The 14,749-nt window shown below is 40.1% G+C and overlaps 1 protein-coding gene across 1 annotated transcript in view; it reads right to left on the bottom strand.

Annotated features, from left to right (window-relative positions):
* Window positions 1-3,357: 3,357 nt before the first annotated feature.
* IGSF11 (immunoglobulin superfamily member 11) overlaps window positions 3,358-14,749 on the bottom strand; it is a 227,247-nt gene continuing 215,855 nt past the window's right edge. The window contains exons 5-7 of the mRNA XM_070749933.1: window positions 12,178-12,300; window positions 7,335-7,485; window positions 3,358-6,142 (exon numbers count right to left, since the gene is read on the bottom strand). Of these exons, the coding sequence (XP_070606034.1) occupies window positions 5,701-6,142; window positions 7,335-7,485; window positions 12,178-12,300 (716 nt within the window). The 3' untranslated portion in view covers window positions 3,358-5,700. The remainder of the gene's footprint in view (window positions 6,143-7,334; window positions 7,486-12,177; window positions 12,301-14,749) is intronic.

Here is a 14,749-nt window from a genome sequence, read left to right as displayed (position 1 = left end):
CCCTGCCTTTTCTAGTTACAGTTTTGGAGGCTCGAGTTTGTAAATGGAAAATGGTTCTTCAGAAGAGGCAAAGAAACTTGAACACCCAGTTCTTATCTAGAAAAGTTCGTAAGTAGAGGTGTTCTTAGGTAGAGGTACCAATGTAGTGCTAAATTTGAGGCTTCCAAGTGGTACATATATCCATCCTAAGATAAAATACAGATATCCATATATCCATCCTAAGATAAAATACAGAAAATAGTATAAGGGCAGACTAGATGGACCATGAGGTCTTTTTCTGCCGTCAGACTTCTATGTTTCTATGTATGTCCTACACTAGTGTTAATAGGATTACCTTAAATAAACCACTGCTCTCACTCTGCCATACAGCTTCTCTTTCTGTGGTTGGGATTGGTGTATGTTATCATCAGCAACAGGAAAACAGTTACTTTGACTGTCCTGGGAATAGGTTTTAAAGCCTATACGAGATCATCTGCCGGACGGAGTTTGGCAATCAGCTGACAGGCGGTTGAAAGTGCGGAGCCGAATAGAACAAATAATCGCTCTGGTAAAGGACTAGGCATACAAGAGTTGGGGTGTTGTTGTGGGCCTGACAACTGTAGAAGAGAGCTTTCGGTTTTTGGAAGCATTTTTGCTCGCTGCAAGTTTGTCCGTTCGTACTAGTCGTTGGAATTTAATTGCTCGGAGTAATGGAGAGTGAGCGAAGTCGCAATTCCTCTCTCAGCTTTTAAAAAAAATATTATTGATATTCTTCTGTTTGGCCTTCCCACCCTGGCTCCTGGACAGATCGAGGGGAGACAGCTGCTGGTTTGGTGTTGGTGAATGTGTCTGTGTTTCTGACTACATTTCTGAGACCACAGGGGAATATCGGATGCGGGGAGAACTTTAAGGCAGCACTTTGGGCGGTATAGAGTATAGGGTTACAAGGAAGAAACCCTAAAGCTTCAATTTTTTTCCCTTTTTTTCTCTGTTGTCTCTAATCTGAACTAAGAAGAGACATGGACTAATAGTAATGTAAAAGTTAGATATTTAAAATAGATAAGAGTATCTTTATATAGTATAGGAAATACTGCTTACACATATAGTAATATATACAATTATTAACCTATAAATTGTTTTCTTGTCCCCCTTTTCTAGACTTCTTCCCTCTATTCTCATTAGCTTTTTAGATTAGAATTTAAGCATTTCAAATCAAATATATAATATCTAGACAAACATACTTTGAGGAAGCAGATAAACCAAGGAGATGACTCGCACAAAAAATTAAAAAGGAAAAAAGTAATAAAATAATTATTGGATTAATAGACAAAAATGGAACACTACAATACTCTGAACAGGCAAAAAAAGAAATAATTTTCTAGTATTATAAAGATCTTTATAAACCAGATCCTGTTGACACTACCAAAATCATAAACTATTTAAATGAAAGTAACCTCCCGATAATAGATGAGCAAGATAGATTAATGATAAATGAAAGGATAACAATCCAGGAACTTCAACATCTCTTTAAAAACCAGAAAAATAACAAATCCCCGGGTCCAGATGGTTTCCCGGGTGAATTTTATAAAAAAATCAGTAAAGAGAATCACATAAACTTAGAATACGACAAATAATGTATACAAATACAATGTATAACTCTATAAAATTTATTTACTTTTTAAATTTTTCTTCTTTTTGATGAATGTAACCAATTTAGACATAAGATATACACAAACTGAATCTGAAATGGGCAACGATCTGCATTTGATTATTGAGATGTTTTTCCTTTTTATTGTAACTGAAAATCAAAATAAAACATTAAAAGAAAAGAAAAAGAAGTGGAGAATCAATTACTTCATCTGCAGGGATTATAAGGAGGTCAAGGGAAAACCCTTCATCTGCCAACAACCCTGTTCAAAATCAATGTCCACATTGTGATATTCAGCAACACAAACAACCCCCAAACAATTTTGTTCTGCAAATAGGGGGAAAACCTAGGAAAACGGATGGCAATTTACCCTGATTCCTTAACAAACATTCTACACAAATATTTCTACTCCAATTTTTTTTTTAAAAAAAGATCATACTGTTTTAATTCCAATTGTGTACTGGGGAATTTGAATGTTCTTCAGAGTTGGCACACTGGAGTGAAAATAAGGTAATTGAAAGCTCCACGAGGCTGGTAGACTGTGATTGCCAACAAATAGTGCTTACCCAATCACAATGCTGAAAGTGTTATTTAAATTTAACAGTGGGGACATTTACTCTACCTGTTAAAAGGTTCAATTCTGCTTTATAAAAGTTCTTTGTTTTGGACTCTTCCAGTCATATTCAAATTTGCATTCAGTCTACATTTCCTGGACAGTGGTCCATCAGCCGTTCCATAATGCAATTAGCAATAAGGGGCTAATTGTACATAAACATGACTTTAGTCCATTTCTTAGTTGTATATAAACATTGCTTGAGCCCATTTTTAATCACAATTAAGTTCAAATGTAAGGCTCTGGGAAAACAACAGCTAAATAGTTTCTTTTCAGTGCAACTTGTATTTCCTTTTTCTAATCCCAATTTAAAAATAATAATAATAATCCAAGCAACACCACCCCATCTTTTTTACCCAAAGTTCTGTATAGGGTTACACAGACTGCAAGTGGGTTTTTCTGTGTAAAGATAAATACATAAATGTCCATACAAAAGCTATGAAGACACTATGGGACAACAATCCCCACACCCATCTGATTTCTATCTTGATTGTAATAGCTTATAGCACTGGGTAAACAATTCAACTTCCTGACAATGGTATGTAGGTGTGCTCCATTTGAAAAAAGAGCAATATGATTATAGCTTTTCGGTGCTCTAAATATCGGCTCATCCTTTTGGTGGCTTTCTATTTCTACTTGTCCTTGTGGCTGGCAACAATTCTTTGGCAGCTTCTGGCAGAGAAGTTTTTTGCCCCAGAATTTCCAATCTGATTCTTTTAATCAAAGATGGTCTAGCTGGAAGCTGGGACTTTGTGTTGCACAAAGTATGCATTTTGCAAAACCGATGTAGAATTTATTAGAATAATGATAATGCACAGGGCCACACGGAATGGGGAAAAGATACAAAGTGAGAAGGATCGTGTAACATAGGTGGGCGGGTCGAGGATTTTTATTTAGTTTGTGGCGTCAGGACTGTGGTACTTTATTTTAGAACTTAATTACAGTTTTCTTGTTCCCATCAGAATAATGGGAAACCGCAGTGCCCGTTTTTAGCAATTGTGGGCAGAGAAAGGTCCTGCAAACAAAAGTTGATATTATCTTTGCACCTTAAGTCTGTGTGTGTGTATGTATATATAACATAGAAAGTAAATAAATAACCAAATTCAGAGACCAACCATTTCCTCTTTTATATGAATAAAATTTTATTATTATTTTTTAGACAATTAGAAAGAAGAAAGAAAGAGGAGAGTGAACCGTAGAACCAGGAAGAGCTTTCTGAGCACTAGATGTAGGCTGCTTTAATCAAGCAGCATCTCTTGAAAACGCCTCTTGTGTTTCCCGTTGTTAAAAAAGCAGAGAGGGAGAAACCGTGTTTATGGAGGGTTGGGGTTTTTTGCGCTACCTTTAAAAAATAAAAGCCATTCTTCTTTCTTCTAAGCTATCCCCACTCCAGCAATGCCGTCACAAAATTTCCAAATAATAAAAAGGAGAAACCAGCAGTGAATAGGGGAGGAGAGAGATACTGCTCCCTAGGAAACATGTATAAATTCAGCAGCCATCTGTCTTCCTGGTGTGCTCTGAAACTGATGGAGGCAAGTCCATTAGCAGTATTTTTGGGTGGGGGTAGGGGGGAACAGAAGGAAAGTAAATGAGAAGGAGAGGTGTTTTAAAAAAAACCAAGCAAAAAAGGCACAGCTAAGCTTTAAACCTAATTCAACCTAGAGGGCTCTCTTGAGGATGGCATCGTATGGATGGTATATAGCAGTGTTTCCCAAGCTTGGCAACTTGAAGATATCTGGACTTCAACTCCCAGAAGCATTCGCTGGCTGGGGAATTCTGGGAGTTGAAGTCCAAATATCTTCAAGTTGCCAAGCTTGGGAAACACTGGTATATAAGGCCTATGCAGAGAGCTCTCCTAATGGTTTAACACCCATTTGGAAAATGGGGGGAAGGAGGAATGAAATTAGAGTGAAGCAGAATGGGAGGCGAAAGAGCAGTTGAGATTCCCTAGGAACCTCATTCCCAATGCAGTTTGGAACCTGGAAGAAGGCCTACCTAATTCCAGGCTTTGATCAGAAGGATATATATTTGTCAGTGCAGAGAAGTTGAAATCCTGTTAGGAACTTCCCAAAGGAAGTTTTATTTAAGACCAGTGTGTCAGTGATCAATGAGGCAGGTGCGGACAGCCGGACTCAGTGATGTGCCCCTGGCTGTTGCCTCCTGGAGGTATTCAGAAATGTATTCCCTTCCCACCCAATCCCTAGCTCCGTATGAAGTATGGAAGACGCTCATTTGTCTTTCTTCCTTTCCGAATTCTCTGTTGTTGTTATTCAATTAAGGCTAATGAAATTACAAGAGTGACCAATGTCACCATGGGCTACTGTTTAGAGCAGACCACAAGAAAAGAGAAAGGAGGAGCCATGTAGCTACAACCCAACTTTCTGCCCCTCTTAAGATTTCTTGCTTTATTCGTCCTCTATTCCTCCCTCCCTCCCTCCCTCATATACATATATAAGTCCAAGATATCCTGTAAAGGAAGGGTTAAAATGAATGCTTTGAATGGGTGAACGGTCAAACTATCAACCTGACCATGCAGGCCAGCCCCACACAGCCATATATGGGGGGGGACATGCCATGCAGATGCCGAAAGCTTTGGAAATCTAGCTCTTTTGAGAAATGCCAGCCACACACCCTAGAAAATACACAGCCAGTTCGGTTAAGCAACGGAGGCTTTAGCTTTCAACCCCACACCATGCCCTCCCCGAATCCCTCCTTTCAACCACAGCCAAACAACAGCAACAGCAGCAGGCCAATCAGATGCCAAGCAGCTCTTCAGGGAACAAGGCCAAGGCCAAAATGACCAGAGTTGCCATGGAAGTGGCAAGGGGTGTGAGAAGCATCCAGAAAACTAGTGCAAGGGGGGAGGGAGAAAAAAATCCATTTAGGGGAATGACGGGAAGCAGGAGAAGGGAGGGCGATAGAAATAAAGAACTCCTGAAAAAAGAATTAAATAAAATATAACTCTCAAGTCAATTGCCCTCCCTCCCACTTCCTTTTGCCCCAGCTTATTTCTGTTTGTTCCCTCTGCTTTTTTACTCTGAGATCAGTAGTCACAGACAGAATGTCACCCGTTCTCCCTCAACGTTTATCTGTTTCAAGCCAAGCAGCAATGGGCTAACCCCAAGGCAGCTGGTACTGATCTACTGACCTCTGGACTTTATAAAGTCCATACTAGAAACAGCAGACCTAAGAAAGCGAGTATGGTCTCCTTCCCCTTGACGCCTTAAAATGGCCTCCTTTTGACCTTGGCACATACAGCCATAGCTGAGGAGCCCCTGAGATCATGAGGGTGGGATAATAAAGGAAGGATCGTCACATCAGTTGGGTTCAGTTGACTGGGGTAAGGGAAGAACACAGATCTTCCCCTCCATCTCAGGAGGAAGAGGAGAGTCTCTTATTGGGCCCATCTTCACTCCCGCTTACTGTAACAGATTCGCAGAACCACAACCCTTTTCTTTTTTTACACCAAAGAGCCCGCTCGGCTCTGTGCTGGGACCATTACAGGCACAGCGCCTATCCTCTCCAGCGTTGCTTGGCTGACAGCATAGGACCACGTGTGTTGGGGCCGCGGCTTCCGACTCACAGACCCATTACTCCTGGCCATCTCCTGTGGAGATGGAGCTGTATTGGTTGTCACTACCAATGTCTTCGGTGGAGGGGGTGCTGGGTGACCTCCGTTAGCATATATAGAGCGGGCATTGGTGCTTCCAGAACGAGAGAAGGCCTGCCGGGCGTCATTGTTGAGGTGAGTGAAGGAGTCTGTAGCATGGTTTGCTTTGGGGTCATTCCAGTATCGGCTGTTGTAGGTATTGGAGGAGGTGAGAGTGTCATTTTCAGATGAGGAAGCATCGCCATGGAAGGCTTTCGTGGATGAAGAGCATTTGGGTGGCAAGTCATCCTCCCTAAGGAAAAGAAAGACATAACTACAATTCCCTTCACACCATTTCCTCAACATCCGCTCACTTCCAAGACAGACAGAACACTTCCTCACTTACTGACAAATATTGAATACAGTGATACCTTGTCTTACAAACTTAATTGGTTCCGGGATGAGGTTCTTAAGGTGAAATGTTTGTAAGACGAAACAATGTTTCCCATAGGAATCAATGGAAAAGCAATTAATGCGTGCAAGCCCAAAATTCACTCCTTTTGCCAGCCGAAACGCCTGTTTTTGCGCTGCTGGGATTTCCCTGAGGCTCCCCTCCATGGGAAACCCCACCTCCAGACTTCCGTTGCTAGCGGAGCACTCGTTTTTGCGCTGCTGGGATTCCCTTGTTGGGATTCCCCTGCAGCATCACAAAAACACGGAAGTCCGGAAGTGAGGTTTCCCATGGAGGGGAGCCTCAGGGGAATCCCAGCAGTGCAAAAACAGGTGCTTCGCTGGCAATGGAAGTCCAGAGGCGGGGCATCCTAGCGGCGGCGGTGGGTTTGTAAGGTGAAAATAGTTTGTAAGAAGAGGCAAACAAATCTTAAACCCCGTGTTTGTATCTCGAAAAGTTAGTATGACGAGGCGTTTGTAAGATGAGGTATCACTGTAATTAACATTGAGCAGCAAAAAACAACAATAACCAATCATTTCACTTTTTTGATATCAATTAATTATTGCTCAAAAGTGCAAGCACGGACACCACAACTTTTCAGTTTTACATTCTAATTTTTCATGCCAATATCCAAGGCAGAAATTATTTCTTGGTTATTTCTTATGTTACTGTCATTAGCTAGCATTAAAAGGAATTATTTTGTCTTGAAGAATTTATTGCTTGTTTTGATTGCTGTGACTAATTAACAAAACTATACTTCTCTTACCAGGAATATTGCCTGTAGCCCTTTTGCTAACCTGTCAGAAAAGATGATGGATGAGACTTGCACTGCACTTATGCCTACTCCATTAATAACTGGCACTGCATAGCTACCCTATTACTGGTATTATAAGAATTAGGAATGAGAATTGTGTATGCTAACATCTAATTTGGACTCATTACGCTCAAATGAGAAGTTACTGTAATGTCTTCCTCTTGAAACCTGGAGACATCTTGCTTGGAAGAAAGGGGAAAAAATTTGGAAGGGTAGACAAAGTATTTTCCAAGGCCAAACCTTATCTCATTGGGAATCTCCTCTTCCTCTTCCTCCTTGTGTTTGTTTTTCCAATAAAAGAGTGTAACAGCCACCAAGACAATGCAGACAATAAGCACAACTGCCCCTGCTGCTGCAGCTCCGGCAACCAGACCAATATTCCGAGGATTAGCTGTGTGGGACATGGAACACATGCAAAATCTGAGTAGAAAGAACACATGAGCATGTTCAAAGAACCACAGCAGGCATCATAAAAGGACCAGCTGCGTTCCTAAGAGTAACCAAAAATCACTTACAAAAAAGAATGAAAAGTTCAGGGTAAGAATTCTGGTGCAGAATAAATATGTGCTGGATGTTGTTTTACATATTCTCATAACTTGCGATACAACACTGGAGGTTATTAACATCTTCCCAACCTTTTGTCACACTAGAAATGTTTCCATATGCACATCTTGGAGTGGATTCTGGCATTCATCCAAACAAGACAGCTTTTAGCAAAGTGAAATTATTCCATGCAATCTGCACATAGCCAAAACAGCTTTAAACCCATTATGAATGTCTGAAGTCCTGGGACAAGGTGATAGGGCAAATTATTAATTATACAGAGAATCTAATGAAGGATTGCTGTGTCTATGTGTTTGTGTGAATTTTATTTTTTGTTCTCTTTTTTTGGAAAAGCAAACAACTTCACAAACTTCACTACTTTCTTCTTAAAGAGAAAGAATTTTGTCTATCCACTAAGACAGCCTTAACTTTGCGTTCAACTAAGTGACCGAATGACTGAATTTTGGGGTATGTCTGTTGCCAATATAGAAACAGAGGCAAACTGGTATATGAAAATTTTCACATCAAGGCCCTCCTTAGTCTTTATTTCTATCACCCTTCTTGTTGTAACAAGTCAGGTGCAATGATGCACAGTATGAATGAGGCTGCTCTAACTTTAAATATACTGCTCAAAAAAAATAAAGGGAACACTCAAATAACACATCCTAGATCTGAATGAATGAAATATTCTCATTGAATACTTTGTTCTGTACAAAGTTGAATGTGCTGACCAGTGTTCTCTCTAAATATTTTTGGGGATGGGCGGAAAAGTATAGTGTCTGAGCGGCAGTCCCTTCGGGACTGGGCAACACAGAAATAATAATAAAATTTTCCTCTCGGCTTCTGGGCAGGTTTGGAAAACTCTGAGTTGATGATGATTTTTAAGTGAGCGATTGCTCACTGCTCAGCTTAGAGGGAACTATGGTGCTGACAACAAAATGAAATGGATTGTCAATCAGTGTTGCTTCCTAAGTGGACAGTTTGATTTCACAGTAGTTTGATTTACTTGGAGTTCTATTGTGTTGTTTAAGTGTTTCCTTTATTTTTTTGAGCAGTGTAGTTATTCAGTGATTATTGACAGAAACTTCTCCTTTAGTAGTGTTTGCATTGAACAGGCATGAAAGGATGTTTCCTCTGCTGAAAACAGCCATATCTATTAACTATGACAATGCAAGCATTTCATTTTGTTTTCTAGAACAAAATGTGTCAGTTTTTTTAAAAAAAAAACATGGCAGAAAAAAGCATTTGATTTTGAAACACAAAATCATATAAGGTGGTAAAACAGATAATAGTTTTACTAAACTAAAATTTTCCCCAAGTGCTTTTATCTTCTCCAAGGCCTTCCGATGTGGATTGGATCCAAAATACAGAAACGAGATTTTCTACCATGCCGCAGTTACAATTCAACGTCCCAATAATATTGCCTTGGTTGTACAGTTATTAGGTTTCTCTTTCTAAAATAACAGCTCTAAGATGTAATTTAGACTTGAGATGTGTGCAGAAAATAGACCTTCCTGGAAAAACTAAATCACTTATAGATATTTGGGGGGGGGGGAATAAAATTGTACAAGAAAAGTCAATTATCATTCAGAAAACCTTTCTCTAATGCTGACCTTCTTGAAAGAAAAGTCAGGAATGATCAGAACCAGCAAGATTAGGGATGTTAAAGAAATTTCCCACAGAATTTCTATGAATTGGTAGAGTCTACAAAGATAGGCTTTGCAGTAATATAGGCAGCAGCAGCAGCAGCAGATAACAATAGCATCTATCACTTAGGCGAAACGAAAAAAAAAATCAATTTAATTAGAACAATAACCCCGAACAAAAACCTCTATTTGGAGAAGACTATGCAAAAGACTGCATAAATATTTTTCAATGAACATAGAAACATAGAAATCTGACGGCAGAAAAAGACCTCATGATCCATCTAGTTTGCCATTATACTATTTTCTGTATTTTATCTTAGGATGAATATATGTTTATCCCAGGCATGTTTAAATTCAGTTACTGTAGATTTATCAACCACGTCTGCTGGAAATTTGTTCCAAGGTTCTACTACTCTTTCAGTAAAAGAGACATTCATATTAAAAATCATATTGTAGAAATATAAGTCCATATATGAAAGATAGATATTAGAGAAATTTTATTTATATATGTTACCATCAACGTGAGATATTAGTCATTTAATAGAATGACTGGAAAATCTATAGAATGCCAAAAGTGGGAAACTGTGAAATACTTAATAGTTCACACATTTTGTAGACATTCTACACCTGTGATGACAAACCTATGGCACACGTGCCACAGGTGGCACATGGAACCATATAGGAGGGCATGTGAGATGTTGCCCTATGTCAGGTCTAGCACATGCAACTGATTTTCAGCTTTGGGAAAGGATGTTTCATCCTATGGATGTTTCAGGGAAGCTTCCCTAAAACCCTGGAGTGCAAAAATATCTCCACTGAATGGACAAACTGGAAGTTCGGAAAACGGACTTCCAGTTTGCCTGTTGTGCTGTTTTTTTGCTCTCTGGGGCTTCAGGAAGCTTTCCTGAACTCTCCTTAGTGCAAAAAACAGCACAATGGGCAAACCGGAAGTCCATTCTTTTCATGTTCCAGGCTTCAGTGAGGCCTGTGTGCATGCGTGGGGGGGAAGGGAAGGGGTATAAGCATGTGCACACATGCTAGCACACCCACACATCCCCTTTTGGCATGCAAACCAAAAAAGGTTTGCCATCACTGTTCTATGCAATGCCAAAAAGGCAAACCAGCAAAGTATAAAATACTTCTGCTAAAATGCCATTCTAGCTTTTCTTGTTGCAACAAATAGATCAATGCTGGACTTCTTCCCTTGGGTTTTTTTTTTTTTTACAGTAAGAAAAATCTTTATTTTTCATTTATACAGTGGTACCTCATCTTACGAACGCCTCTTCTAACGAAATTTTCAAGATACGAACCTGGTGTTTAAGATTTTTTTGCCTCTTCTTCTGAACTATTTTCACCTTATGAACCCAAGCAGCTGCTGCTGGGATGAAGGGGTTTCTTTTTCCCCCCTTTTTTGAAGAAAGAAAAGGGAGGGGCTGCTTGGAGTAGGAAACATTTTTCAGAGAACAACGTGCTTGCAAAGGACCTGAAAGGGTGTCTTTTTAAGAAAGAAAAGGGAGGAGGGAGGGGCAGCGTGGGGGAGGAATTTTTTTGCAGAGAACAACGTGCTTGCAAAGGCACTGAAACGGTATCTTTTGAAGAAAGAAAAGGGAGGGGCGCCCCCCCTTGCCTTTCTTCCTTCCCACTCACCCTTTAGCCTAGCCTTGCTTCTTCCACCCGCCCCCTTTAGCTGCTCCTCCCTGCCCTCTGTTCGCCTCCCTTCTAAAGTTTGGGATTTTCCTGAAGGATTTGCACGCATTATTTGCTTTTACATTGATTCCTATGGGAAACATTGTTTCATCTTACGAACTTTTCACCTTACGAACCTCCTCCTGGAACCAATTAAGTTCGTATGATGAGGTACCACTGTATTTCATTTTCATATATGTCTCCTCAATAAAGAGTTAGGGTTAGGGTTAACCCTAATACTAAACCTTTTTATGATTCTCTATTCATACTTTGCCTGAATAGTTCCTGTACTTCTGCATAATGCCTAGGTCAGGGGTGCCAAACTCAAGTCCCACGGTCTATTGAATGCTTAGATCTGGCTCATGGAGCCGCCTTGGAACCTGGGTTCGGGGGGGGTGCTGGCAAGCCCCCCAGGCCGGCTGCGACCTTTTAAAAGAGCCGCTCCGCTTCCCAGCTGTCTCCTGAAGCTGAACGCTAAAGCCGAACTTCCGCGTTCGGCTTCGGGAGACAGCTGCGAAGCGGCGCGGGTGTTTTAAAAGGTCGCAGCTGGCCTGGGGGGCTTGCCAGCACCCCCCCGAACCCCAAACCCGGGTTCGGGACGGTGCTGGCAAGCCCCCCAGGCTGGCTGCGACCTTTTAAAAGAGCCGCGCCGCTTCCCATCTGTCTCCCGAAGCCGAACGGCAAAGCCGAACTTCCGCGTTCGGCTTCAGGAGACAGCTGCGAAGCGGCGCGGGTGTTTTAAAAGGTCGCAGCCAGCCTGGGGGGCTTCCCAGCACCCCCCCAAACCCCAAACCCGGGTTCGGGGGGGTGCTGGGAAGCCCCCCAGGCCGGCTGTCACCTTTTAAAACAGCCGCGCGGCTTCCCAGCAGTCGCCGAAAGCCGTTTTTTTGCGGGGGGGTTTTTGGTTGCACGGATTAATTGACTTTACATTGTTTCCTATGGGAAACAATGTTTTGTCTTACGAACCTTTCGTCTTACGAACCTCCTCCTTGCACCAATTAAGTTCGTATCATGAGGTATTACTGTATATATATTCTCACGTGCTGCTGATAATATATATAAGTTTTAATCTTAATGGTTTTTCTAATATAAAACAGCAAAGCAAAGGATTATTACCTGAATTTCTGCAATGATAATATAGAGAGAGTTATAAAGATGCACAGGTTCCAATACAAGACAACAAATTCTGAATAGTAAATCTAACTCACGTGTAATCACTTGAACTTCAAGAGAACAGGTGCTGCTTCCAATGACATTGGATGCCATACATTGGTAACGTCCTGATGAAAAAGTACTAATATTGCGCAGAAGAAGAGTACCCTGAACTAGATCTAGTCAGGAAAGACAAAACACAAAATAAACAAAATCTTATAAATTAAAGTGCAATTTATAGAAGGGAGAAGAGCCATTTTACCAGAATTTTGAAAATGCAAATCCAACAAAACCTAAGTTGTAATGTAAGGCTCTTAAAAGACAGATTACAAAATAACTTTCAGATGAAAGCATCTTTTACAAATGAGACTAGAGTGTAAGAAGCTTAGAATTGAAAGATTGTTATTATAATTTGAAAGCCTAAGACCAAAGAAACACAATAAGAAAATAATTAATAAAAAAAGCTATCATCAATCTATCACTTTAACAAGGAAATGGAGGACAGTGTTTGAACGAGTCAACTTGTTTTCTTCTTTTTCTTTTCTGTTTTGTCTTGTCTTTGCATGGTTTTCCTTTTGTTCTGTTTTTCTTTTTCCAGAAAAGAAAATATTTCAGCCGTGAATCAAGGCTCAACCAATGAATTTAAGAAAACCAACCACAGATCACATTATGCAATGCTTTTTCTCCATCAAGCCTTCCCGGCCAATACACCGACTCCCAGAAAAATATCATATTTTAGAAGGCTGTTCTAAATTTTGTTAATGAAAATTAACAGAGTTTTGCAAATCAAAAATACATGAATATTAACTAAAATTTGGGGTGCAAAATAAACATATTTGTTATACAGTATGAAATATTTAGTAGGAGGAATGTGATATAGCTTTTAAAATGCTTCAAGCAATCTGTTTCTCAATCTGGGACCATAGGAAGTTTTAGATAATGTTTCCAGGAAGATTATTTTTATTCCAGTCCTTGCTGCAACCCCCTTGATCTAATCCTCAGTTTTAAGAGCTTAGCTAAACACGCCAATCAATTTCATAAGTACTATACATATAATGTACTATGAAGAAACCTTTAGAAAAAAAAATAATGAACCTAGGCTATAACTTTGGTTCCTGGAAAAAAAAATTCCCATGTAGGAGGTACTACTGACATATCAATAAGATTCAGGTGAGCAATTTTCAATTTATAGACTGTCATCATTGCCTCCACTGTGACAGATATTCCCCATGCGTTATTGACCCAAAGTCTATGTTCACAATCAGTTTCACTATAGTAGAATAGCTGTTTGTGATTTTGAACCACTGATAGTATAATTGGAAGTAACTGTTTGCTAAAACTTTGCTAAAATCCTTTTGTGGTTGTTGTTGTGGTTACAAATTGCTGAAGACAACTTCTAGCAAAAAAAAAAAAAATCAGTTTATTTTATTTGTATTGATTTCCTTTATTTATTTTGTATATTTTTAGAGTTTTTCCCCAAGGATGCTTTCTAAGATGTGATGAAACACTACATAATCAATGAAAAAAATGCGGCATAATTTAAAAAATTAAAGCTAACAGGACCTAAATTCCAAGTTTATTGTTAAGCATTATAACTAATAACCAATAGTCTGCAATCAATGCTACCAATGGTTGGTTTATCACTCAACTTGGTGATACAGTATACATAGGTTCTGCAAGAAGCATCTTATGACTTTGCCCAGGTTCGCCTGGTGCACCAGTTGCGGCCCTATCTGGACTGGGACTCACTGCTCACTGTCACTCATGCCCTCATCACCTCGAGGTTCGACTACTGTAATGCTCTCTACATGGGGCTACCTTTGAAAAGTGTTCGGAAAGTTCAGATCATGCAGAATGCAGCTGCGAGAGCAGTCATGGGCTTCCCTAGGTATGCCCATGTTTCACCAACACTCCGCAGTCTGCATTGGTTGCCGATCAGTTTCCGGTCACAATTCAAAGTGTTGGTTATGACCTTTAAAGTCCTTCATGGCATTGGACCAGAATATCTCCGAGACCGCCTTCTGCCGCACAAATCCCAGCAACCGATTAGGTCCCACAGAGTGGGCCTTCTCCGGGTCCCGTCAACCAAACAATGTCGGTTGGTGGGCCCCAGGGGAAGAGCCTTCTCTGTGACGGCCCCGACTCTCTGGAACCAGCTCCCCCCAGAAATTAGGACTGCCCCTACTCTCCTTGCCTTTCGTAAGCTCCTTAAAACCCACCTTTGTCGTCAGGCATGGGGGAACTGAGACATCTCCCCCGGGCATATACAATTTATACATGGTATGTTTGTAGGTATGTTTGTTTAGTAAATGGGTTTTTAAAAATATTTTAAATTATAATTTAGATTTGTCATGAATTGTTTTGTTTTGCTGTGAGCCGCCCCGAGTCTGCGGAGAGGGGCGGCGTACAAATCTAAATAATAAATAAAATAATAATAAATGTTTAACATAAACTTTCAGTCCGACTTCTGGCCTCTTTATCTAAACTTTAATAAATTTAAACAACTTTATTTTTTCCCAAAGTATGTTTTGTTCAATATCAAAATATTACTTCTTTGCCATTGAAACAATATTAGTTTCAGTCTGACATTTTTCTCTCTTTTAGTCAAAAAAAGGGATGCAGGAAATA

This window comes from Erythrolamprus reginae, chromosome 4, assembly GCF_031021105.1.
Source record: "Erythrolamprus reginae isolate rEryReg1 chromosome 4, rEryReg1.hap1, whole genome shotgun sequence".
NCBI classification, from domain to species: domain Eukaryota; kingdom Metazoa; phylum Chordata; class Lepidosauria; order Squamata; family Dipsadidae; genus Erythrolamprus; species Erythrolamprus reginae.
This window is presented reverse-complemented; position numbering and strand designations above follow the sequence as displayed.